Source organism: Diadema setosum, chromosome 15, assembly GCF_964275005.1.
Source record: "Diadema setosum chromosome 15, eeDiaSeto1, whole genome shotgun sequence".
NCBI lineage: Eukaryota > Metazoa > Echinodermata > Echinoidea > Diadematoida > Diadematidae > Diadema > Diadema setosum.
In genome coordinates this window covers 1,101,295-1,128,712 of record NC_092699.1, presented here as the reverse complement: position 1 = coordinate 1,128,712, position 27,418 = coordinate 1,101,295, and the positions used below count along the sequence as shown (strand labels likewise).

The 27,418-nt window shown below is 36.9% G+C and overlaps 3 protein-coding genes across 3 annotated transcripts in view; 1 reads left to right on the top strand and 2 right to left on the bottom strand.

The window, feature by feature from the left end:
• Positions 1–4,973, top strand: part of LOC140239334 (uncharacterized) — a 165,676-nt gene extending 160,703 nt beyond the window's left edge. Inside the window, exon 16 of the mRNA XM_072319213.1 lies at positions 1,573–4,973. Coding sequence (XP_072175314.1) covers positions 1,573–2,030 — 458 coding nt within the window. The 3' untranslated portion in view covers positions 2,031–4,973. The remainder of the gene's footprint in view (positions 1–1,572) is intronic.
• A 3,691-nt stretch (positions 4,974–8,664) lies between these two features.
• LOC140238760 (D-beta-hydroxybutyrate dehydrogenase-like) lies at positions 8,665–14,484 on the bottom strand. The gene is made up of 7 exons (XM_072318655.1): positions 14,336–14,484; positions 13,204–13,328; positions 12,493–12,615; positions 11,885–11,988; positions 10,701–10,773; positions 10,158–10,219; positions 8,665–8,808 (listed from the first exon to the last, which is right to left on the bottom strand). The coding sequence occupies exons 1-7, from the start codon at positions 14,482–14,484 to the stop codon at positions 8,665–8,667; spliced, it is 780 nt and encodes a 259-aa protein (XP_072174756.1).
• A 2,834-nt stretch (positions 14,485–17,318) lies between these two features.
• On the bottom strand, positions 17,319–23,437 carry LOC140239141 (D-beta-hydroxybutyrate dehydrogenase-like). The gene is made up of 7 exons (XM_072319025.1): positions 23,321–23,437; positions 22,518–22,641; positions 21,922–22,044; positions 20,899–21,002; positions 20,251–20,323; positions 19,381–19,442; positions 17,319–17,462 (listed from the first exon to the last, which is right to left on the bottom strand). Exons 1-7 carry the CDS (start codon positions 23,435–23,437, stop codon positions 17,319–17,321), a joined length of 747 nt encoding a protein of 248 aa, XP_072175126.1.
• Positions 23,438–27,418: the final 3,981 nt, after the last annotated feature.

Here is a 27,418-nt window from a genome sequence, read left to right as displayed (position 1 = left end):
AGTTGGAAACTCTATGAATACAGAAGTATTAAAACTGCACATTTACATTTCAGAACAGAATTGTACGGAGAGTGATTTAATATTCCATTGCATTCCAAGTAAAAATTTGTCATGTAGTTAGTACATCAAAGATTATTGTATTGCTGTGATCCCCAAAAGATTGCTACAGCAGATGTAGCGTTTCCCTGATCCAGTTGCCCCTGGAGTTCTGTGAAACAAGATGTTTTTGTTATCTGCTCACAGACCCATTTGTTTCAGAAATAGATTTGGAATGTAAGTGGCAGAGCACGAGGGTGATAATCATGATATTGTTGGTAATAATAATGATTGTAGTAAATTTTCTAAAGGGTATGCTGTGAAATCAAAGAGAAAAACAGAAATGAAAAAATACATCATTGGGATTCAATGTCTGTAAATTCTGTTTTAATCTAGCAGTGAAGGCTGATGAGGGAAATGGTCAAAGTTGCTTGATTTTTTTTTCCCAACAGGATATTACATAATGTGCCGGTGTTTGTCTCTGTAGCTGTCGTGTGGGGTAGATATCTTCAGGGAGTGAATTCACCCTGGAATAGTGATCTATTCCTATCAGAGCTATTGAAATGTTGGACTAGGGTAGGGTAACCATGGCAACCAAAAAGCAATTGTGAGTAAAGAGTTTTGAGATGCTGTGTGGAAGCTATTTGTACCAGCTTTTTACTGCAACTAGAAAAAAATGGATGTAATTGAACCTCCATAAAAAAAAAAGATATTAAACATTTCTCTATCTTTTTGTGTTCTGATGATTACTCTAATAGATCACCACAGAGATCTAACCATATTCCTCCGTACATTATGCAGAATCATGGATACAATGTCTAAATCATCAGAAGCAATAATTGCTTTGAAGGGATTACTGTTTGCACAGAAAGATTTAACTTAAAATTCAAGAATCAAATGGAGATTTGTTCCCATAGACAACCACAGTGAATTTGCTGTGCTCAACACCACAGCCAACAAGCTTCCTAACCCTCCACCTAACCACAAAAATACCCAAAACAAAACAACAACAACAACATCAACAACAACAAATAGGTCACTTTAACTTGCGGATTTATAAGCAGATGGACATTGATGCAGTAACTTTTGTTTGTATTTGTGCCCTTTCATGTCTCACAGATTATGTGTATATTATAAAGATTGCTCTTTTAAGAGGATATAGCAATTTCTTGCAGAAGCTAGCTAACATAAAGAGTGAAACAAATCCCCCCCCCCCAAAAAAAAAAAAAAAGAAAAAAAAAAGAAAAAAAAAGAGCAAATTTTCCACTTTGATTCATGATAATGGTTTGGTCTTTTATTTTACATCTTCCTAGTTTTCTGGAACTTTTGGTAGGAAACATAATGATGAAGGAATTTGTATCAACTTGAAATATCTGCACATACTCCAAATGAAAGAAAGGAAATAATATGAAGGAAACCAAATGAAAGAAAGAAAATCATGATGCTTGGACAATTTGAATTCAATTTTGAAATTTAGATGTTTATGCTATCATGCAGTCATTCATTTCTTTGTTTGTGATATGTAATGTCCCACAGTAGACCGACCAGCTCACTCCACCATAGGGGACTACATGGTTCCACCCAGTGCCAGACGTCAGGTGGCTCTACCCCCTCCACCGGACAGTCACCACTTCAGTCAGCATGGTCATGCCCCACCCCCACCCCTACCAAGCTCCAAACCGCCCACCACCCCACCCCCATCAGGTAGCTCTCATGGTGAAGCAGCCTATCTAGATATGTCGCAGGCCTCGCTGGAGAGGAGGAAAAAGAAGAAAGGAGCAACTCCTTCACAGCCAAAATCATCTCCATCCAGCCAGTGGGAACCGGTTCAATCTGGTTTGGAGCAGTATGATCGGGTGCCATCCCTCGCCAGCCGCTCCAGACTGGTACAATCAGCATCAAACCAGTCTCATCCAGCCCCGCCCACATCAGAACCTCAAGCCACCCAAAGACTTATGTTTTATGGTCCAAATGATGATGAAGTGGATTTATGATAATGCCATACTGTGGGATCATGGTGAATATTTCTTACAGCGCTTTTTCTAAGGAATTGACATGATTTTGCCACTGAATACAGGGACATTTATCAATGCCATCAAAGAATTTGAAGCAACATGGAACAGGCCTACACATAGGTATTCAGTCTTACCTGAGTATCTTTGATATAATATTGTGGTCATTTGGCTTAGGGTGAACTTTTCATGTAATTGTGTCAGTTAGTTGTTGATTTCATGTCGTGTACATTTACCAATAATTCATATCTTGTTTGGAAAGGGTTTGGTATCTGTTTTAGTCATAACATTAAGGGTGGTTGTATTCTGCTCGTGTGAACATTTTGACCAGCACCTGCTCACAAAAGTTTACATGTGGAGTACAAAATGTGACAGTGAATACTGAAATCTGAGCAGCCATCTTCAAATGGTTTAATTTGTCTTTGATAATGTGAGGACACCATACCTCAAAATGGTTATTTTGGTTGTCGTGGTCGTGATATACTTACTACAAGAGTTACTCTTATTCTTGGGTTCTTTGACATCATGCGGACCTGCACCTCGTACAGTTTTATCCAACTTCAAATTGTGTAACACACGACCGAAATTGCACTAATCTGGAGATGTCACACATGTACGTGATGACCATCCTGAAATTCAGCTAATTTGGGAAAGCCTTTGTCAAGTAAGTTTGAGAACAAATGAAAAGAAATTATGCCAGAGACATCCTTACTTACTCTTGTCTCTTTTCTATCTGTAATACTCTTTCTATGCCGAGTGATTTTCCAATGTGTGCAGGCAAGAACAAAATACTTGCTTGCGATTAGTGGTAGGAGTTATTTATTGACTGAACGTGTAGTTATTAGTTTGACATTTGAAGAATTTGCATTCTCATTTAAGCTGTGGGTGTATTGGTGGCAGAATGTTTGCATTTACAACAGAAATCAACAAGCTTCACTCAGGTAAATATTATGTCAAAAGTTTGTTGAAAGAAATTCATCAGTTTGTCATAAAGTTTTGACTTTTAACTCAAATTTGATGCGAGAATTTATTGAAATGCTTTAGAGATTAATCGCAACTTGATTAATACAAGCTAAATGATGGTAAGATGTTCCACAAATCACACTTTCCTACTGATTATTTTAATGGGATTATGTCTGTACAGTAAAGTAGCTATACAGTGCAGTTTGAAGACAACAGAGAAAGATCTCTTTGTGTGTGGTGGTCGATGATGTCAGTGGAATTGAAACACATGTAGGCTTGACAGTGTGTTTGTTTGGATTTGCAGTACAGAGGGTAACTGCCTATGTAAGAAGTAAGGAAATGGGACAGAGTGTAGTCCAAGAATTGTGTCCTTGTCGTGAGCCTATTTGGTTTCTTTTCGTTGCGTAGATTTGTCTGTCCAGTCTGACTTCTTGTAGGGTAACCGTGGGATTATTGAGGAAAGATTTAACTGCCTTGGTTTAATAGCATAAGCCAAAGAAACTCTTACTGCTCTAACAAGTGCTGTATTGACCCATGTGCCAGGTATGTACAGCTGGCGAGGTCTCCTTATATGCCAACAAACCCCATTTTTTTATACGGAAACTTTGTAATTGGAATCTTGTGAGCAATGTGCCATTATTCAAAGATAATTACTGTAGTCTACATCGTGATTTCATGCAGTCCAGTGTTCTATTTCATTGCTGGATAGTTTTATATAATCTTCACCTCATACTCACAGCAGTGGTCAATGAAAAGCATTATTGCAACACTTTGCCAACTCTATGTATGCTCTCAGTTAATATGATGACAAAACTATGTTTACTCCTTTTCTGCTTTTTAGTATGCTTCATGCTTCCTGGGTCCAATAAGTACTTGTTGCACTTTTCTACACCCTCCACAAGTTTCATTTCAATATCACTTTTTCCCTTTAAACTCCAAGTGAAAATTACTGCACAGTTTAATTGTATGTATTCAATGCCTAAATGGAGATTTGAAATGGTATACTTGTAATATCATGTTTTTTTTTTTGAGATGCCCGAGGTTGAAGTATGGAGAAATCGGCAATATACCCAATATCAAATTTTTACACTAAGTCTGGTTATAATAAATCATTCCTGTCCTGCAGTATCCCCAGAAATTTTTTAGAAAAGTGATACAAATATACAGTTCTATTCAGAAAACAAATTTACATACCAACCTGAAGTGCAAATGTAAAAGGACAATCACATTAATGACTATTTTGCCCTTTCCACATGAAACCACTATCCACACGAACCCAGCATCCAAATGAAACCAGTATCCACATGAATCCAGTATCTACATGAAACCAGTATCCACATGAAAACAGTATCCACATCAAACCAGTATCCACATGAAACCAGTGTCCACTTGAATCCAGTTATCTACATGAAACCAGTATCCATATCTATGAATCCAGTATCCATGTGAAACCAGTACAGCCGTATCCATAAATTCAGAATTAATCTGTTCCTGCTTGTGAGGATTAGACTTGAGAACTATACAATTGTGGAGAGCTAGATATTTACCACACTGGTATGTATGGTATAATTATGTTAACAACAAAATATTAGTATCAACTTCTATACTCAAAATTTTCATTAGTTGTAAAACAATGTACTATTTTACATCTTCAACATGAGATAACAGTTAGTTGATTTTGTTCTGATTCTATTCTATTGCCATGTATTAACTGCCATAGTAGACGGGCTATGTGATGTGCATTTGTCAACATATCCATTGGGGAATTTACTTAATTTCATTTTGTTATCATGCAAAAGTGTGCAACTGTGTCAGCTCAGAGAGCATGAAATTTTAATATTTGGATTCCTGGAGAATAATTATCTGTAGATTGTCTGTGAATGTTCTCAAGTCATCCAGGTAAAGTATCACATGAACAATATCGGTAAATCTAGTCAGCTGGACTTACTTGTAATTTGGAGTAGCGACGTTTCGCGGCTGCTCCGGGACGCTTCATCAGGCCGACTGATCTTTGGCGGCAATTGGTTGTTGACCCGTAACAGGGTCGGGGAATTTCGGGTCAACAACCAATTGCCGCCAAAGATCAGTCGGCCTGATGAATCGTCCCGGATGCGGACGCGAAACGTCGCTACTCCAAATTACAAGTAAGTCCAGTTGACTAGATTTACCGATATTGTTCATATCTGTAGATTGCTTGCTCTCTGTATCTTTGAGTTTGTATTAATTTGCTTTTCTGTACATACAGGATTTCTGGATGAAATTCCCGAACTCCTCCCAAATTTGGAAGACCAAAATTGGCATTCCTCTCACAAAGTTTTGCGTAAAACTGCTGTGAAAATGTTTTGACCACATCTTGACTATCCTAAGACATTCTCTGAGGAGCTGCTTCAAAAAAATCAATAGTAATTCATTTGTATCATATTTGTAAATACTTACAAATATTAAGAGAAATGTAATTTTTCTTTTATATATTTGAAAAGTAATGTCAAAGCATTTCTGTTGAGGTTGTGTTCTGGTAGCAGATACCCAAGATGTTAATTTTCACTTGATTTCAAAAAAAGTCATCCTGATTTTTTTTTTGTTTGCATTGTATTTTGCTGAAGTTTATAGGCCTACAAGTTGGTGAAACTGTTGCATGTCAAATCCCTCTGTAACTACTATATTTATATTCATCTTTTGAAATTATCCATAATGCCTTATTATGTGGCTGAATGTATTATTTTAATCCATCTGTATTCAGCCTCAACTCCCTGCCCTGTGTGATATCTTATTTTATGTGTCAAACATCTGTTTTATGCAAGACAAACTGCTCATGGAATTAGTGAAGTTAGTTTCATGTCATTGAGTCCATATTAGACCTTCAAGTATGATGGAAAATGTTTATCATGTTCATATTATATGTTTATTCATGTATGGTATGATACTCCTAACAAAGCAAGTGAATCAAATGTTGTATTATGTGACAATAAATGTCAAAATACCGATTTGTAATGATGAGGATTTTGCATGATCATTTCTTGGAGTGGATATTCACTGAATTGTGATATGATTTGGGCAGTTGGTGTGTGGATATCTTCTCTTTATGCATGCAAGCATCGCACTGTCCCAAAATTGAGCCAAGATGGACACAGGACATTAAAGGGAAATGTTCAAATTTGGCTCTGATCATATAAACACTAAGTCATTCATATCATAATCCCCACTCGTGCATTCTTATGGTGAAGCTGCCATGTCATCGTCCATTTTAATTGTGATTTGTTAAAAATTTCCAACATTCCTCATCCCAATGACTATAAATTCTTAAACTCTAAACCCAGTAAAACCAATCTATAATTGTTCAAATGTAAAATCTGAAAATCCTCTGAAGGTCTCCTTTAAACATGATGGTTTGAAACTATCTACGGCAGAGCCCACATGATTGTGACAGTGTTATGCGTGGGTGAGTTCTAGACCCCCTGAGACCCCCTTTTCATTCTCCCTCCCATCTTCCCCCCCCCCCCCCCATCTCTCTCACGAGTCTCTTGAATGTTCGGGTGAAGAGTGATGCAGTATGTGGTCGTACGTCTAAACCACTGTGCTGCTGACGTAATACATTAACTTGATATTTACAGTCTCATGGGGGATGGGGTGGGTGAGATCAGATCAGATCGTGCAAAGTAAAGGGAGGAAAATGGTAGTTCTCCATTCAAACTGGTAATAGCCATTGTATTGAAAATCTCATTGGTAGGTAAGAGGAAAGTAATTTTTCACAGTATAATAATTTTTCTTTAAAATTTAATTTGATATACCGAAATAGAATTGTATTCTTTTCATGATCACAACTTTCTTACAAGAATACACTGCTCTACAGAGTGCCTCTCATATATTTCAGGGATTCAACACTAACATTTTTCTCTGTATTATTAACAGATTACCCTCTATTTTCAGGCAGACACCATTTTACAAATCACAGAAACTTGATAAAGAGAGTCAGCTGCCCTGGTCCAATAATGTACAATGTAGGAAAAAACACAAAATGACATTGTGCTTTAATGATAATAATTTAATACAAATACCAGTTGTATATTTAATTCTCATCGCAATATTACATTTTTATATATTGAGCAGAGCTAACGAGTATATTTTCCAATATTAATGATCTGATTTCTTAAAGTAAACAAATATTTGTATATATATTTATTAACATTTATATTTTAAATGTTTGATAATCATAGTTTGCCTTCCAATGTATCACGTTGGTTTATGTATGTATATATATATATATATATATTATATGTATATATATATACATAAGTGATATTCTCAGTATCATATCATTTATGTACTGTGTACCAATGATATTACTCGCAGTTCTCAGTACTGTCACAATGAGGATGTCATAATAAATACTATTAATACTTTCTGACAGAGAATGTTAGTTTGTGGTAAAAAAAAAAGATAGATTGGTGATAGACGAAACTTGGATGGTGTGGCAGAGAAGCAAGGAGCAGTATCAGTGAGAGGATACTTAACGGAATGGTATAGTTTTGGTTGAGATTACACCAGTGTAGTTAATATTTTTTTAAAATTGGTTTTGAAATTGTCGAGATATCCAAAAAACAAAGAGATCCTTATAAAAGGTGGAACTCATCTTTTATCAGGACCACTTCGTCTACTTGTTTGTTGTTTTTTTTTAACATCTCGGGCATTTCAAAATCGATTTTTTTTTTTTCATCAGATAAACTTTGAAATCCTCTTAGATTTGTATGCTCTTTAACTCATATTTCATAAGTGGTTTCTGATTATCTTGCAAAAAGTTAAAATCTGAATTCCCCATCTCAACCCAAACCATACCATCACTTTAATGTTGGAGAGACAGAAGTAACGAAGGATACTTGGACAGAAATTTAGAAAGGTAAATTAAAAAATAGGAAAGAGAGATGATTTAGGAAGAGGGTGGAGGAGATAGAAGATCAAGGAACAAAGACCTAAAAATAGAAACAAAAAGGTTGAAATGTCATTAACCCAGATTGTCATAACAATCAAATCGCTATACTAACTACTTATAAAAACCCTTATTACTTACAACCCTAACCGAACTTTGGCAGAAAGAGAATTCACTGTGATGCAAACAATATATTTCACATCATAAATGCGATTCATACAGTAAAGGTAGAAAAAAATGGAAACAAAAAGGTTGAAATATCATTAACCCAGATTGTCATAACAATCAAATCGCTATACTAACTACTTATGAAAACCCTTATTACTTACAACCCTAACCGAACTTTGGCAGAAAGAGAATTCACTGTGATACAAACAATATATTTCACATCATAAATGCGATTCATACAGTAAGGGTAGAAAAAATGGAAATAAAAGAGGTTGAAATATCATTAACCCGAATTGTCATAAAAATCAAATCACTATGCAAGCTTCTTGTATTCCAAGTTTCTTACTACTTACAATCCTATACCGAACTTTGGCGGAAAGATTGTGATAGATACAAACAATATATTGTGATATATAATATATACAAACAATATATTGTGATAGGTACAAACAATATATTTCACATTATTTATGCGATTAATATAATTTACACATTTATTTGCAAATAGTTCCTGTTTGTAGTCTATAAGGAGGGATCGACTAAACGATCACACCTCCCTCATCAAACGGCAGTCCAGCCGCCATCGATGACGAGCGACGATCCCGTCATGTTGTCACACGCTGACGAGCAGACGAAGTTGACGGCCTCGCCGATCTGCTCTTCCGTAGCGCATTCCCTGGTCGGGTGCTTCTCTAGAAGTACCTCCTGGCGCGAAAATCGAACATTTCAGTAGAAGGGAAGTAAACAAAAAATACACAAAACAAAACAAAAGCAAAGAAAGCATGTTTAATAAGGGACTACACTACCTGCAGAACCAACAATATTTCAGATGACACACAGTTAGCTGTATAATGCCAGTCATTTACTTATCTAAAGCGAGTCTAAATACACTAAATAGAAAAGAAATCGAAAATGACGAAAACACACATTAATTCATCCACTTCTTCTCGGAGTTGCGTCTCTCTGAGGTTATTAAAAATCATCCATATTGTGATGCATGGTGTGTCACCTTTTTTATGATCTTGATTAATGAAAGCTATGACAGTTCTTTTACTCGTAGAGGTGCCAAGGTCGACTGAACAAAATTTCACATTACAATGTACCTTTGTACAAACGTGCCATAACTTTATACACGTTATCAATCTCTGGTCGAAAGGTGGCGCTCCTTCTCTCCAGCACACAGAACTTGAGAACTTTGACGTAAGGGGCTGATTATAGTACATGTATTTGGTGGAGATGAGGATTGGGCTTTTTAACTTTTTGCGAGATACCAAGAAACCACTTATGAAATAATACAGAACATGACATTCTAGGAGGAATTCAAAGTTTATTAGATGAAAATCGGTTTTGAAATGGCTGAGACATCCGAACCAAAGTAAAACAAAGCGATATCCTAAAGTTGAGTCCCACCTTTTTATTAGAATTGCTCTGTTTGGGATATCTCAGCAATTTCAAAATCAATTTTTTACAAACAAACATTGAGTCTCTCTTGATATTACATGCTCTTTCATATTTCGTAAGAGTTTCATTACCTCACCAAAAAATGTTAGAAACCTGAAGTTAGGTCTCAACCAAAACTATACGATCCCTTTAAAGTACATAAACGTTGTATTGTTGGAGTGGCTGAGTGCATGTTAACCCTTTTTGTGCTTTGAGTGCGGATTACAGTACCCTATGCCCAATAGCACTGTATGCACAGTCCAAAGTCCCCGGCACAAAAAGGGTTACAGACTTTAAGTATTTACAACCACAGTGGGGCTTGTGTAAGGTATTATTGTCTCTGAACGTCGAATTCAGGTGTCAAACCAGAGTGGACTCCCGTTATAACGAAGTCCTCGTGACCGACAATTTTCTTGCGTTATATTGAAACCTCATTATAATCGAACAAATAAACAATGAAAACAACATAGAGCAGATAATGTTACGGCCTGATTTTTAACTCTGTTGTAACCGGAATTTCGTTTTAACCGTTTTCGTTATAACGGGAGTGCACTGTATCGTAACTCGGGGCTTATTTCACGGTAATTCAGAGAGCGTTATCCCGTCCGTTTTACCTTGGCTTCTTGGAAGGATATCTTGTGTTTGGCTACGAGCTCCTCGGCTTGCTTGACAAACACTATTGAAAACAATATAACACAGAAAGATTATACCCAGAAAGCCGCATGAATTGTAAAGGAATCTATAGACAAAGATAATGTCACACACACACACACACAAAAAGAAGCCTCAACATTTTCAATTAAGAAACATAACATTATTGCTTCAGAGACAGGAGTAAACCTCCAACTTGTTGGTATCACCGTCAAATAGCTGTAAATGATGTACTCTGATATATCTCACTCAAACGTAGCACAGATTTGGTACAACATTTAGTTTACAACGATTAGTCTTATGTCATGCGCCGTCAAAAATGCAGACAAGAAAGGGAAACAAATAAAACGACAACAACAAAGAAACTATTTATGAGCGAGTCAATGAGTTTATTTGAGGGGATAGTTGATGAACTGGATGGTGATGATGACTAATACAGTATAAAATTCACCATGAACGTGATGACTAAGAAAACTGAATGATGTTACATGAAGTCATGTACTTACATTCGGTAGACACATAACCAGGGCAGACCGCGTTGCATGTTACGCCGGTCCGGGCAAATTCCAGTGCTACAACCTATCAGGGTAAGTGACAGGAATTGCTCTTTAGTATTTTCCTGGTTCACGTCAGTAGAAATACGCAACTTGGTTGCAACGACTTTTTCAGAGCAAGTGCACATCCCTGATATTTGTTTTTCGTGACTAGCAATACGATTCCTTAAAGGACAAGTTCACCTTCATAGACATGTGGGTTGAGTGAATGCAGCAATATTAGTAGAAGACATCAGTGAGAGTTTGAGGAAAATCGGACAATCCGTTCAAAAGTTGTGAATTCTGAAGTTTCTGCTCAGTCACGGCTGCATGAGAAGACTACTATAACTTGTGATGTCACATGTGTACAGCGATATAAAGAAAGAATAAAGAAAAATCAACATTTTTCCCTTTTCTCGCATAACAAAAGAATACTCGTCTTCTCTCTTTCAGAAGGCAGGGGGAATAATATTACCGTTAACATACGTCAGTAACAAGTCGAAGAAATGGGCGCTTTATTCAAAAAGTAAAGTTTTTTGAAATTCTCTTTTTATTTTCCTTATATCGTTGTACACATGTGACATCATACACTGTAGAAGTCTTCTCATCCAGCAGTGACTGCGCAGATACTTTGAAAATTCATAACTTTTGAACGGATTGTCCGACTTTCCTCAAATTTTCACTGATGTGTTCTATTAATATTGTTGCATTCACTCAATCCACATGTATATGAAGAACTTGTCCTTTAACATGTTTCCGTCTACATCATTATTATAAAGGCAAAGCATGACGTGGATTGAAATATGACCCCCTCCCCTCCCCCCCAAAAATGTTATTCATATAAAAATTATGTCATACATTATGGAATGTAATATGTATCATATAAAATCAGACTTAAAAATATACATGCACTCTGCAGAGAATAATCTGCATGTCACTTTTTGTCTTTATTTTGTACATTACGAAAAATCTTTTCGACCTTTATTATAATATGAATTCATTATTCTTCAAAATTTCGTTTTTATGGCCATTTCAGCATGTCTCAGTATTTGGATCGCATCATACCTTCCCATACATAACCTTGACATTAGATACCTTAGATAGGGCCTACATTAGATGATCTTTACATACCAAATAATGACCAAGAGAATGTTCACCTTTGTCAATCCCAGAATGCCGTGCTTGGCTGTGACGTAAGCTGATTTGTTCACCGAAGCCACGTGACCATGAGTTGACGAGATGTTAATGATTCGACCCCACCCTGAAGATTATTCGTGATATTAGTTGTTATTGTAATGCGTAAAAGAGGGAAAAAACTATAAATTATTGCATTTGAGTCTCTTTAACAACATAACATATGGGCAATAAAACCATTCGAGACGACGTTTACTTTGTCTTCGTAGCCAAGATTAATTTCCTTTTCAATTTCAATTCAAATATCAAATGCAAATAAATAAATTTGAAATAAACGGCGACCATTAATTATCTCTGGGTTCGCTGCAGACAACACTTCTTAGAAACTTTCCACAAATTACACTTTGTCCTGTGTATAATTTTGAAGGAATCATTCGTAGTCATACGCAAAAAGAACATGCATTATAACAATATGCAAGCTTGAATCAACTACTGTTTCAAGGATGATTTTGAATGTAGTTCATTTGTAAAAAAACAAAAAACAAAAAAAAAAACATGATGATAAAGTGATTAGTATAGGACGTTATGGTGGTAATCAGTAACAGCGCTGTAGATGTGTTGTTTTGATTACCTTTGCTCTTCATGTCTGGTGAAAATTCTTTGATGAGCATGAACGGGGCCGTAAGCATCACCGACATCATCGACGTCCACTTCTCGAGCGGGAACTCGTCGACGGGTCTCACATACTGAAAACCTTGATCGGAATAAGAGCAGACCAAAATTACAACAAACCGATAACCTAAATCATCCTAGAGATGTTACTTGCATGCTTGATCATGTTGATTAGGAGTCTGCTTTAATATTCGATTTCAGCATCCCAATATCTATTATGTGATGTCATACTCAATCGTTATAGGGGCGGATCCAGGAATTCCTCAAAGAGAGGCGCCTTTACAAAATTAAAGGGGGCGCACGCACCCCTCCCCCATTTTTATATTTCTTTTGTTTTAACAAAAGATATAGGGGAGGGGATACCCGGACGGTGCTTACCCCCCTGGATTCTCCACTGCGTTATAACAGACTACATTTTTCTAAATTTGAATTGTGATACGTGATTTTTTTTTCTTTTTTCATTTTTTGTTGTTGCTCAGTTTACCTTCATGTCGTATATTTCGTGTTTGTTTGTTTGCTTGCTTGTTTTTTTCCTGGATCTTACTTCACATCATCTGGGATCGATTCTTGCAGATTTTGCTTTTTATCCAATGACTTTTAAAGGTCTCACATTAATTAGCAATAACGTGATTTCCCTATGATGATATTGTTCTCATGATTCAAATCTAACCAGCATTGTTGACTAGAATGTCGATTCCCCCTGGATGGATCTTTCTGATTTCCCGGCACAAACCATCGACTTCATCTGGTCGAGAAAAGTCACCCTCAAAGTGGCTTACAAACATTCCAAAATCCCTGCAAGGTACGAAATAGTAGACAGAAAAAGCAAGTAAACAAGCATAGAATGAACACGATGAACAGAAAAGGAGAAGGACGGGCAGGGAAGGGGGGGGGGAGGGAGAGTGAGGGTGGAAAAGACAAAAATGTCCCTCTGTTTTATTCCCACATCCTGGGCTAAAGTCTGGACAGACCAAATATCCTTGTTTTATTTTTTTTTTCTTTCCATGTCAAGCACCTTATATGTTGAGAAAAAAAAAAAAACAACAACAAACATACGAAATTTTCTTTAAAAAGGTTTTCCAGGTGCAACTACAAATATCGTGGAATTTTTATATAGTTTCCATTATTTTCTGAATTCAATATCTAACATCAGACGATTTCGTTTCGTCACCAAGCCCAACAATGATCACTTGAGAAGAGTTGTACAGTATTTTAACTTGTAAAAAAAAAATAAAAAGATAATAGCAAAACAAAACCATCATATCAGCAGTGTGTATAATATATATATATATATATGCATATATATACATAATACATAAATACATGCACAAAATATATCAAAAATAGAACAGAACTCAAGTTCATGCTGTCAATACCAACAAATTATTTTGACAAACAAATTTTCAGGCGATTCATCCTTGCTCAAGTGTATCGTATTGATTAAAGAACACCCGAGAAAGAGCGAATCGCCCGAAAATTTTTGTGTCAAAATAAACTGCTGGTATTGACAGCATGAACTTGAGTTCTGCTCTATTTTTTATACCATTACACCAACACGTGGACTACTTACTCAATATTAAATATCACACACACACACACATATATATATACATACATATAGATAAATAAATAAATATATATATATATATATATATATATATATATATATATATATATATATATATGTTTATATATATATATATATGTATATATATATATACATAGGAATGATATGTATATTGATTTTTTTTTTCCAAATCAATGGAATAGTGATTTTACTCGCTGTGATAGGGCATGCATACCTTTGGAAGTCCTCCTTGTGTTTTTGTATTACATCTTCGCTGCCAAAACCCGTCAGCAGAATGGAATGTCCCTTGCTTGCCAGTGCCCGTGCAATACCGAGGCCTATTCCACTCGTAGAACCGGTAACAAGAGCTACTCGTCCTGCCATTCTTTAGCGGTGAAAAAATATTGATGATTAAGATAGGGCACGGCTAATTTCGAGGACTGACAATTTTTGGCAGTTTTGACGAAAATATTTCAATATTGGTTTGGACCCCATGATTTGAGGTAATTGCTTGGCCATGTAATATTAGAACCCATCGTCAGATTGTGTTCCAGTGGTCACGGTGTTGCTAATGTGATGCCGTGAATATGTACTCTTTAAAAAAAAAAGAAAAAAAAAGAGAACATCACTTTAAATCATCTGTGGTGTTCACAACTTGGACGGAATGCATGTTTCATCAACAATGTCTTTTTGAAACCAAAGTGTTAATCCTGGTAATGACAGCTCTTTGCGGGGACGCGGCCATCCAAGGCAGATAAGGCTATCTGATCAATATTTTTTTTCTTTCTAATTTGTATCTGCATGTGCACTTCTTGCAGCTGTTAGACTAGTGAACATGAATGCAGTCGAGTCTGTAATAATATATAGTATTTAACCTATTACAAAATATTGGTGATGTGAGTATGCTAGTAGCGACAACTATAATCATGAAAGTGCATGGAAATTATTTCCAGATGAAACTCAATAAGACAAGGAAGAAAATGAAATAAAAATGAATCCGCAACTACAAGCAGAAAATGATTTGATCGGCACGTAATGGGCGTCAGTCGTATGTGTAAATGGGGTCTTAACACAGAGCTGCTCCGTACATCCCTTAGTTCATCCGGTACATGGCATTATGATGGAACCGACCTATATATCGATTGCCTTTAGAATACACTCTTCTTCCCAAAGTTTGCAAATTTCATGAAATGAGTGCCGAGCATAAAGGGCATAAACCGGATGAGCTTACAATAATACTTGCTTGATTCCAAATTGGTCCCTTCAGTCAAAGTTGTCGGTGTATACTACCATTCTTGCCAATCGGTACTCGACCTTGTCAGTAATGTACGTACAACTCTATTCTGGAGACTACGCTATATGACCTTTGCTCGAGACTTGGATATCAGGTTTGTGTATGATCTCCTGCATAGCCTGAACTTGGTAATGGAATTACATCGATCTGGGATTTATCTAAGGCCAGTACCAGACGCACGCTGAGTCTACGAGAGGAGATAGCGTTCAGATAAAAACACTAATGATATAACATTTACTTCTGATATCAATACAATAGTGCGGTCCACAGCACATTCCGTCATACAAGCAAGAATTTGTATGCATCACAATCACAACAGAGGGAATTCTAGCCTTTTCTATTCGATGAAATGCCTCCAGGTCACGTTCAAACAATTATATATCAAAAAGATAAAATGGAAACGTCAAACCCCGCGAAGTCACACCCTGTGATTGATGTAATGAACTCTGACATGTAGCTATTCACTTCTCTTGTCATAGCTTAAGAATTGTTCTTCACAAGCAAGGAAATATAAAAGAAAATTCCACAAAACTTCACATTGTATGAAAATCCAAAGTATACATTTCTTTGACGTGTTACTGACATATATGCTGCGAGTAATATACCATTCTCCGTGCTTTCTGAAGGAGGTTAGTTAATTCTGTTTTTCATGCTTTAAAATTTTGCGTAATTCTCTTTATATGCCACTTTATATGTTCCTTACATTGTTTTGTGCTTTAATTTTCGCATCCAGCTATATGGCCGCACCGAAACTCTAAAAATGCATAAAAAGAATATACTGTACTAACCTTTGAACGGATTGTCCGGGTTTCGTCAAACTTCACTGATGTGTTATACATATATTGCTACAGCCTGTTCATTTTATTTGACAGTAATGCATATTCTTGGGGAAACTTTGCCTTTAAGCTTTAAAATTCAAGGGGCGAACGGATGGTTTCCTATGTCTGCACTAAAGAAGGTGCAAAAACAAAGCACGAGACTCATATCCAACACAGACACCCCACACGCACCAACGAAAAAAAAAAATAGTCATACATAGACCCGTATCTTAACATCTCAGATCCATAAATAATACCTAAATCATCTAATACACACTTTTGTAGTAAGACTATACCGCCACACGCTTCACTCACCATTAATGTATTGATATCAACTTTAACTAATCAATGTAAAGACTGTGCAGACTTCGACAACATGACTTAGTAAAAATATTTCATGAGGTTTATTGACATACCCTATTTCATGATACAAATATTTCTTCTTCCTGAGAAAAAAAAAAAATCTCGTACAGTAACACACACACTTTGTCAGTATATTAGTAGGCCTACACTGTAAGTAAACAAAAAGTTGTACAGCATAAAAAAGACAATATTATTATGTTTAAGGTGTGTACATTAACTGCGAGCAGACCAACGTGAAAAGACTATACAGACATTAAAAATAGAAAAGTACATGTGTAATAATTCCACAGCATGATTCTCACATGATAACAACAATCCCCAAATGCTGGAACAACTTTACTGTTGATCGATATAATTTCAATTACATTCCATTTATAAACCCGGCTCGATTACAACGCTTAATACAAAGTCTAGAAAGAAAGTACAAAATTCATGAGGTATCGACATGAACACTTCGTGAAAAGGCCAGACGCTTGACTAATCTCAACAACCACGATTGTAATAATAATCAAATCCATGCAAGCTTCTTACTAAGTATCAGTCTAGTATCATCCTATTCGTATCAGACTTACTACCCTAAAATATTGAATGCTGGCATGGAGATAATCCTGTGATACAGTATACTACAATCGATTGACTTTTACGGTGTCTATGTGAAAATATAGATTTTTCACATACTTGTGCGAGTAATTCATATTTGTAATTCATAAAAAGGGATCGACTGGACGATCTCGTCTCCTTCATCAAACGGCAGTCCAGCCGCCGTCGATGATGAGCGCCGATCCCGTCATGTTGTCGCACGCTGGGGAGCAGATGAAGTTGACGGCCTCACCGATTTGCTCTTCGGTAGCGCACGCCTTGTTTGGGTGCTTCTCAAGAAGTATTTCCTGGCGCGATATTCGAAAAATAAAAAATTCAGTAGAAAGGACAGGACGTAATCACATGCATGTGCAAGGAGCTATATCACAGGAACGTCACTGATTTCAGCTGCATTGCAAATGAGAAACAACTGCCAGGGGCGGATCCAGGAATTCCGTAAAGAGGGGGCGTGTTTACAAAAATAAAGGGGGGCGCACGCACCCCTCCCCCATTTTTTTCTTTTTATTTCTTTTGTTTCAACAAAAAATAAAGGGGGGGCGTACGCCGGTTGCTGTCCTCCCTGGATCCGCCCCTGACTGCTAAGACAGGCAAACATACATTCCGTCAGTCATTTATCAGTTGACATATACGCATGGAAAAGAAATCAAACACACGAAGGAAAAACACATTATTCACTTTCAGAATACTTTCGGTGAGCACCGTATGGCCTAGCTGTATAGTCATGATAGTATAACTATATCTTCACTGTGGTCCGTCTCTCTCTTTGTATTATCTAGAACAATTATCCATGTTATAGTGCATGAAATATCTGCTTTCATTATCTTCAGAAATAATAGCACTTACATCAATAATTTATCATTTCATAATATTATTAGGTATGCAATTCATTTCAAGCTGTATGTATAAACATTTATGTCCCCAAAGGCAACAATTTGTGCAGTATGTGAGAAAATACAGATTGACTGAAGAGGAAATAGCCATAAGCAAACTCAAATTCGATCTGCATTAGGCAAAGTGGAAAAAGTAGAAAACATTATCTCTACAGAAGATAAATTCAAGTTGTTGAGAGAGTATTACATAATGGAGGGGTGTGGGATAGGGAAGGGTCTGCTCCTATTTCTCCACCCTCTTTCCCCACCTTCCTCTTTCCGCTTTTCATACCCCGTCAGTCTTTTCTTCTTCATTCGTGTCTCCATCTCTTTTAATTCTCTCGCTCTCTCTCTCTTTCTCTTTCTCTCTCCCTCTTTAACACGACGTTTATCATCCTCCTCTATTCTGATGAACCGACTGTTTTACTTTATTATTCCAAAGATTGCATCGCCGAGTACCCCCCCCCCCCCCCGGTCCGATGTTGAAGGGACAGGAGACTCGGCACCTTCAGCCCGGAGCTTGGTGCATAATATTGTACAGGAAAAGAAACGGAGAGTGCATCAATGAGCTAGTTTAATGATACCACTGCTTATTTTTTTTTTTTCTTTTCAAATTGAAGCGTGGGTTTTGTGTGCTTTTGTTTATTTTTTGTGGCGACTTTTAGTTTTTGCACGAAAGACTATACCTTGTTTGTTTGTTGTTGTTGTTTTTTTTTGCTTTTCTAGTTTCTTTTTGTATTAGTGTACGATTCTATAATTATTGTATCGATTATAGCGTACGATAGCAAAAAAACAGATCAGACATCTTTTATTTCTACTGGCATTGAGTGTTTTCAAGAATGTTTGTTGTTGTTGTTTTTTATGTCGAGATAGGCCATGTGACTTGTGAAAAGGAACGTTTTTGTTCTCATCAATAAAATCAAGAAAAAAAAAAATAGAAATCACATAAATTCTACTAGTAGAGAAAATTGTCACGGTCGATTTCATGCTATTTAAACTTACCCTAATACAAATCCTAGAATTGGTTTATTTGAATCTCTATAGCAATCAAGTTTATAAGACTACAATTTTATGCCGAACATACATTGACAGTTACGCTTTCGTCAAAAGGGACACCCTTTCTCTCAGCGCTCAAACTTGAGAGCTCAGGTGAATACAGTAATTTGTTGAAATGACTTACAGCTCACAAAAGACTTAGGAATCATCTTCAATACGACAACGCGACTAGATTTATCTCTCGGAAATTAACTGATGCGGGCGGGAAATCAGATATTGAAATTCAGTGCATAATCATGTCAAAAATTGTAATTTTTGGAACAACGTCCAGTCGGTTTACCTTGCCGTCTTGAAAATATATCCCGTGTTTGGCCGCGAGCTCCTCAGCTTGTTGGAGAAATACTAGAAAACAGTAGAACACAGAAATCCTATTCTTAGAAAATAAAACAGAGCAAGGTGTCTCTTCTACAGTTATTATGATATTTTAGACAAAGAAAAAGTCACGTAAATGATGATAATGGTTAAAAAAACAAATAACGATCATGAAAATGCTAATAGTGATAATGAAGATGATAGTAATAATGATTACATTTTATTTTGATTATCATTATTACTGGTACTATCAAAACCATGTACATATCTGTTTATGACACACAATCGATCACTTCAGAATCTATTTCGTTCGAGAATAAGAAATGACAAGTGGGTGGATTCAGATTTTAAGTTCTCACAACGTTCGCAAATACATTAAAAATGTATTCTTCACCTAATCTTGCAACAAAACAAGAAATTCTTCATTTTAAAAAAATTTTATGCAGCTATGTATTTATACAATTTTGTACATGTTTTTATAGTAATCGTGCTCATTTCTGTAAAATGTCCGCAATTCAGCCTGCGGGCTGCAACGGATATTAATCAATAAAATATCCTCTCAAATTCAAATTCAAATTCTTAATTCTGGAAAAAATCGTAGGTATGACTTGGTAATGAAGCACAAGTTAAATTTCTGGCCCTCTCACGCAGGGCATCTCGAAAATATTGATGTTAGAAAAACGAGGGAAGCGACATAATTTCTCTCAGCTAATTGATTTCTCTTATCTCAACCTCCTCAGAAACACTGAGGAATGTTAGCATCAGTGGATGAAATGACAAGGAATTCGTCTTATACATTGAATTCGGTATAGAAATACAGTTTAGAAATGAAACCTACATCCGGTAGACACGCATCCAGGAGAGATGGCATTGCATGTTATGCCGGTCCGGGCAAATTCCAGTGCTACAACCTAGAGGAATGGGTGATAAGAAATGAACTTCAGTATTATCCTGACCGCAGTTCACTATAGTCTAGAAAATAGTACGCAACTTGGCCACTCGGTTCCGACGTGTAACAAGTTATTCATACTGTAAGTTTAATTTTCAGCATGTTTAATGAGCAAAACATTTTTTTTGTCATCATAAACTATGGATTATAACAAAAATTGACGTTGATGGAAAGTCACTTGCACTAATTCTTCATACAAAGAAAAAAAAATCATCAAAACATATCTAACCTATAATGAGCAAAAAACAAAAGGACAAAACAAAAGAAACAAAAGAGAACAGGCAATCAAACAAACCCGCATTCTCAGAGGACATTCTACATGTCACCAATAGTGCTTCATATAAACAATAATATTGTATGACAGGAAACTCCTTCCTATCTTGACTTTTACAGAAGATTCTGTAAAATTTCGACTTTTTTTTACCATTATTATAGCATCAATCAACAGTTTTCGAATTACACATAGCTGCATAATGTTGACACTTGGTATACAATATAACCTTAACGCATGCACAGAATGTAGAAGGTAAATTTCACCTTTGTCAATCCCAGAATGCCATGCTTTGCTGTGACATAAGCTGATTTGTTCACCGAAGCCACGTGACCATGGGTTGACGACATGTTCACAATGCGACCCCACCCTGAAGAAAGAGTGACATTTCATAGTTATGCCATGCGTATATAGGGAAATATAAAAAACACTTAAAATTTGCATTCAAGTCTATGTAATTAATTCTAAAGCACATGGACCAATCAAAAGTATATGTAAAAACACCGTCAACTTGTCTTCAAGGATACGATTCAATTCAATTCAATTTCAATTCAATTCAATTTCAAATAAATTAATTTCAAATAAATAAATTTTCAAAGAAATTATTTATGCATTGTTATGTCACATACAAACAAAAGAAAGCGTCAACATGGTCAAAGATCAGAGTGTGAATTACTCATTTCAAGTGTAATTGGAAGTGATACACTGCAAAAACATCGGTGTTAGATTGAACACCATGGCTGTTAAATCTAACACTGATCAAGTGTCAATAGAGGACCACACCGACAAGTGTAGAAAGTATGTTGTGATGGTGTTGAAAAGTGTTCACCTGACACTTTATGGTATTAATTTGACACTGTTATAGCTGGTGATATTTTTGACACTGCGCTGGTGTTAATTCAACAATAACAGCTCATGGTGTTGATTTGATATTGCTGGTGTTAATGTCAGTGGTACAACACCCGCTCAGCATCAATAGGAGACCACACCAACTGGTGCTTGTGGTGTAAATGTTTTTATAACTTTTTTTTTTTCGAAAAAAAAATCAAGCACTTTATCGGAAAGTTCTTGATCGTCTTATTAAAGTACAAAATCAACAAGAAAAACAGTGGCTATAAGTAACTATAAAAAAAAAAACCAGTTTTATACTTTAAAATGACACCAGAAGGTGTTAATTTAACACCACAAATGAGCACCGGAAATTGAACACCAGCTCGGTGTTAATCATATTTAACACCGGACTTTTTGCAGAGTAATATTGGGAAAAATTATGGTGTGATTCTAATGACCTTTAGTCTTCATGTCTTGGGAGAATTCTTTAATGAGCAGGAATGGGGCCGTGAGCATCACCGACATCATCGACGTCCACGTCTCAAGAGGGAACTCGTTGATGGGGCTCACATACTGAAAACCTAAGTAAACATCAAATAAAATAGAAACGCAGCAATGAGAGAATCATATTTTAGCTTCCCTCGTAATAAACTCACATGTTGGCTCAAGAGTTTGAGAATGCCTTGCCTTTTCGTTTTCATTCTCTTAGAATTGTATGCTCTCTAACATTTCATACGTGGTTTCTAATTATCTCGCAAAAACTTAAAATCTGAATCCCCTTCTCACCCATTAATACACCATCCCTTTAAATTTTGATCCCCTCAGACGATCTTGGATTAACTCAACTTCCAATAACTAAAATAATCAGTTATGTCTTTCCTCATCATATTAAATATTTCGTTTTTCTTGTTTTCGAGTCTTAACTTCGCACTATCTTGGATAGATTCTTGCTGAGATTTTTTTTCCGGTTTCATTGATTTTTACACTTATTTTATACTTATTAGCAATATAATGATTTCCCTATAAAGATTTTTTCTCATGATTCAACTCTAACCAGCATTGTTGACTAGAATGTCGATTCCCCTGGATGGATCTTTCTGATTTCCTGGCACAACCCATCGACTTTCGTCTGGTCGAGAAAAGTCACCCCTAAAGTGGTTCACAGACATTCCAAATCCCTGCAAGGTACAAAATATTAGAAACAACAAACAAATGAGAAACAAATGAGAAAAGAAGGAACATGGAGAGGTATAGATAAATTGTTGGAATTAGAAGGAAAGAGAGAGAGAGGGGGGGGGGGGAGAGGGCTAAAAAAAGAAAACGTCCCTTCGTATATTTCTCGTATTCTGGACATGCTGGACCAAAGTTGGGTGACAAACCAAATGTCTTTATGTTTTATTTGTTTTCCATGTCAAGCACCTTTACCTGTTGTGAAAACTGTTTCATAAGAATCGGTCGTGAACACTGAGAAAATTTCCGCATGGTTTCTTTTGGTTCTCGTGATTTGATATCATTGAATACGAGTAGTATAAGGCCATTCTGTTCGTCGAAATGTCAAATAATGATTACTTGTCAGAAGGGGTTGATGGTTGCATTTTCAAGATATCAAACATGAAAGAAACTCAACATATACAAACACGTCAGTTTGAATATATATATATATATATATATATATATATATATATATATATATATATATATATATATACATACATATATATATATATGTATATATATATATATAATATCACAGGGATCATTTTGGTTTTTTTACAAATCAACGGCAAAGTTGTTTTGTTGTTGTTGTTGTTGTTGTTGTTGCATACCTTTGAAAGTCCTCCTTGTGTTTTGTATCACATCTTCGCTGCCAAAACCCGTCAGCAGAATGGAATCTCCCTTACTTGCCAGTGCCCGTGCAATACCGAGGCCTATTCCACTCGTAGAACCGGTGACAAGAGTTACTCGTCCTACCATTCTTTATGGAGATGAAAGGATTGATAAAAAACAAAACGAACCCTAAATTGGAGGGATCTAGAATATTTTAGGCAATTTTGACGAGACATTATGAAAAAAAAAATCACCAGATTTTGTCCCCATTGTACGTCGTAATTGCTAGGGGCATATCAGATTGTTTCGGTTGTACCGGTGTAGCTAAAGTGATGCGTGGATGAGACTGTGTACTCTCCAAAAGAGAACATCATATCAAATCTCATGGTGCTTACATCCTTTCTATATTAAACGTTTCGTCCACGGTTTTTCATTTAGATCAAAGTGCTAATGATGGTAACGACAGGTCTCTGCGGAAGTCGTGGCTTCCCTGGGCATGTAAGACTATCTGATTATAATCACAATCAAACCTGTCCTTAGCGGCCACCTACAAAGCCTCCTTTACACTTTCACGGATTTCGTCACGGATCACCACAGAACGTCGTTCATCATCTGCATGTTTCTGGCACTACCGTGTTAACACCGTGGAAGCATACAGTGTGAGATCCTTGGCGTACTGGCACATGGGGGGGGGGGGGGGTGAATAAGCTTGCCTCTCAGTCCCGGAGCTTACGAATGAAAAACAATTCGTACTCTTTCCTGAAGGCTCCGTGTACCTCAGTGTATACTATCCTCAGACTATGTACAGATGTACGGGACACTCCATGACGACACCGGGAGGCCCGTATCGATATCGGCTTCAATCAGTCTTTTAAATTCAGATACACCTGAACAATGCTGGCGCAAATTGTCATATGACTCATATAGATATACCTACTTTATCAGTCACTTTGAAAACAATATAGACGTGCTAAGATGTCTTTGACAAGATGCGGAAGAGATCAAAGGGCACGAACAAAAAAGGATCCACCTCTGAACTCACCCGCCAGTGCACGAAGTTGGCTCCAAACGTGGAAAATGCCAATCAACAGTCGAAACAAGTACGATGCCTACTGAGGGCCATACGATGGCACCTGAACCACTTATTCTTTATGAAGCCTCAGATGTTGATCTTTACCAAGAAGACACACGAAGAAAACGTAATGGCTACACGAAGATTTTGTCACCGCTCATGGAGGACTCGAGTTTCTCAGGCTTCAGCAGCCACTCAGGGAGCAGTGGCAAAATCTTCGTGATGTAGGCATGGTGTTTCCTTCGTGTGTCCTTCGAGTAAACTTCTGTAGGCATCGTATTGATTCGACTGTTGATTGGTTTTTGACTGTGTTCTGGGCTAACTTCATTCGTAATTGAAAATGTCAAATTCGCTTTGTTATCTTTTGTTAATTTCGGGGCAGTGCGAGGCCAATTAAGACCCAATAATTATTATAATAACCTCCATGCTTTTCCGTGATAGCTCAGTGTGCGTTTCAGGTGCGGTCCGCGTTGTCGTGTTGGCCCGGGGTGTAGACACCGTAAGTTGTCCTTGAAAGTTAATCCATTGCAAGGATTAGGATTACGACGGGGATGATCCGTGATGCAATCTGTGAAAGTGTAAAAGTGGCTTGAAGAATGACCTTTACAGGCAGATGGCCACTATAAAGAGATAATTCCTCCGAAAGTTCGCGCGTATCGCATACATGTATTTTCGTGGTATATACCAGTGCATGCAATATACAATATTATGATACATGTAGTAGAATTGTACTTGCATTACGGGCCTGGCGGGGTGTACATTCATGACCTATGTATCATAACCATTCATGTGTATACTCGGTATGCTATGAGCTACAACGTGTACTAGTATTATTGATCGTGTCAAACGGTTATGGCACGCCATTACGGATTATTTCCTTCGATTACTAGAAGCAAAATTATGATAATATATTATATTCGACAAAACATCGAATACGTATGCATTAACTCCCCCCCCCCAAAAAAAAATAATAATGTTCAAGATATCTTATATACAAAACCTTAAAGACTCAAAGTCCCTAAACGATGTTTTAATTTTTGTTAATCTTCCACTTTTTAGAATAAAAAAGATGGAGCTTAGTTAGTGCTATGAAAAAATCAATGACTGAAGTTTCATGCTTGATTATGCATGGCGGATCTAGTGGTGCCCGGTTTCGGGAGTGAGGGGGGGGGGTGGGACAAAACCTTCACATTTTACTAATGACAAACTTTCAACAAAATGTGGCAGGTAGTTGTGTGTGATTGTAGTTCTACGTTTTCTGTATGGGTATGTAGGGAGGGGTGAGGAAGCTTCACATTTTCAGCATGTTCTTGAAAAATCTATATGACAGTTTTTTTTTTTTTTTTTTTTTTTTTTTAAACCAAATGCGACGGGTAGCATCTATACGGCAATAAAATCCAATTTGTTCGAAGGGGGACCAATTCCGGGGGGGGGGGGGGGTGGTGCAAAACCCCACATTATTGGATTGATTTAAAAAAAGCCAACAACAGAATATAGAACAGAACAACAGAGTGATAGGACTAGAATCAAAAGTCATAATGCTAATACAGTTTTCTAGAAGAAGTTATTTCAAAATTCCGCTCCCTCCCTCACCTCCCTCTTTGAGCATCCCCTCATGAGCCATAATATTATGCGCCATATCACTCGGATCTACATTATAATGTACTTAATAATTCAAGATTCAAGATTCAGGATTCAACTTTATTTTCACTTCCATCAAATGAACAAAGAAATTATATACATTGCATAATTATGTACAGGATATTTGTAATACTTGCAGAACGTAATTTGACAATGTACATGTGAAAATGAGAAGTAGATGCAATTACATCTTTGTTGATATATACATAAAGCGTATAATACAAGTCAACTAAGGATGAGGATGGAATACAGTAGCACTGTGTTATCTCTATCACTATAAACAAGATCCTTTTCTACACCACACCCACGGCCCGCCCCTCCCCCCCCCCACCTCGGATTTCTATCACTATAAACAAGATCCTTTTCTACACCACACCCACGGCCCCCTCCCCCCCCCCCCACCTCCGGATTTGGTACCCCCTCCGAACAAAAAAGAAAAAAAGGGGGGTCTATTAATTACCATACGGATGCTACCTGCTATGTTTGGTGAAAATCTGTCATAGAGTTTATAAGAAGAAGGTGAGAATGTGAAAATTCCTCCTCCTCCGCATCCCCCTCCCCGCATCCACTCATCTCCCATAGGAAACTTGAAACTACATGTACATTCACAAATTTTCTTACTAATATAGCAAGCTAAGCTCTTATTTCATTACGTCAGAAAACTGAAAATATGTTATATTCTCTTTCTATTTATAGCCAATACAAAAGGGCATTGAAAAAGTGAAAAACCAATAGGCAGGCGAAAATAATAAGTATCATAGACAGTTTACAAATACAGAACATTAGAAATCATTAAAAGCAATCATCAAAGCATTAAAATTGTCCACTCTAATATTGATGGAAGGATACTTGGTGTCAAAGTTCCTTTTCAGCAACGGGTAAGGTCTGCCAACGAGTGCATTGAAACTGCCACCACTATTCACAACCTACATGTATACAATAATCACTGGGACTCTCTGGTATTGTGGTTCCAAGGGGTTAATGCTCGATTCTGAAGCCGCGACATTGTGGGCACTTGATCTGGAAGAAAGGATTTGGTCTACACGCCCTAGTCTTTTCAACATCACCCAACACAATGTGGTTGTGCTGGCTTGGAGGCTGTCCTCTCTAGATTATAGAGAAGGCGACTGGCGAGAAAAGACTAGGCTTCTCGGGGATCATTCGACATGCAGAACACCCAGGATGCAAACTTCGGCAGACTCTTACCTGAGAACATTGGAAACTTGTGGTGGGGGTAGCTTTGAGAGCTGGGGGCATGGCGTCCATTTGCATATATCATCACACTGTAAAAATACCTGCAAAGGTACACTGTACTTTATAGAATGTTGGACTATGCAGTTTTGAAAAGAGTTTGATTCTAGAGAACAATACTACTGAATATTCCTTAATTTTGGAAGTGCATTTGGCTCCCCCCC

Bases quoted from the DNA above. Each gene is read 5' to 3' on its own strand.
- LOC140239141 (XM_072319025.1), bottom strand. From the start codon at position 23,437: ATGGTAGGACGAGTAACTCTTGTCACCGGTTCTACGAGTGGAATAGGC. The intron at 22,642-23,320 runs GTGATACAAAAC...TGTACCTTGCAG, and splicing joins CGGGTTTTGGCAGCGAAGAT to GGATTTGGAATGTCTGTGAA. The intron at 20,324-20,898 runs GTGAAATTTACC...CCATTCCTCTAG, and splicing joins GCATTCTGGGATTGACAAAG to GTTGTAGCACTGGAATTTGC.
- LOC140238760 (XM_072318655.1), bottom strand. From the start codon at position 14,484: ATGGCAGGACGAGTAGCTCTTGTTACCGGTTCTACGAGTGGAATAGGC. The intron at 12,616-13,203 runs GTTAGATTTGAA...ATTCCGATCAAG, and splicing joins CATTCTAGTCAACAATGCTG to GTTTTCAGTATGTGAGACCC. The intron at 10,774-11,884 runs GTGAACATTCTC...TTACCCTGATAG, and splicing joins GCATTCTGGGATTGACAAAG to GTTGTAGCACTGGAATTTGC.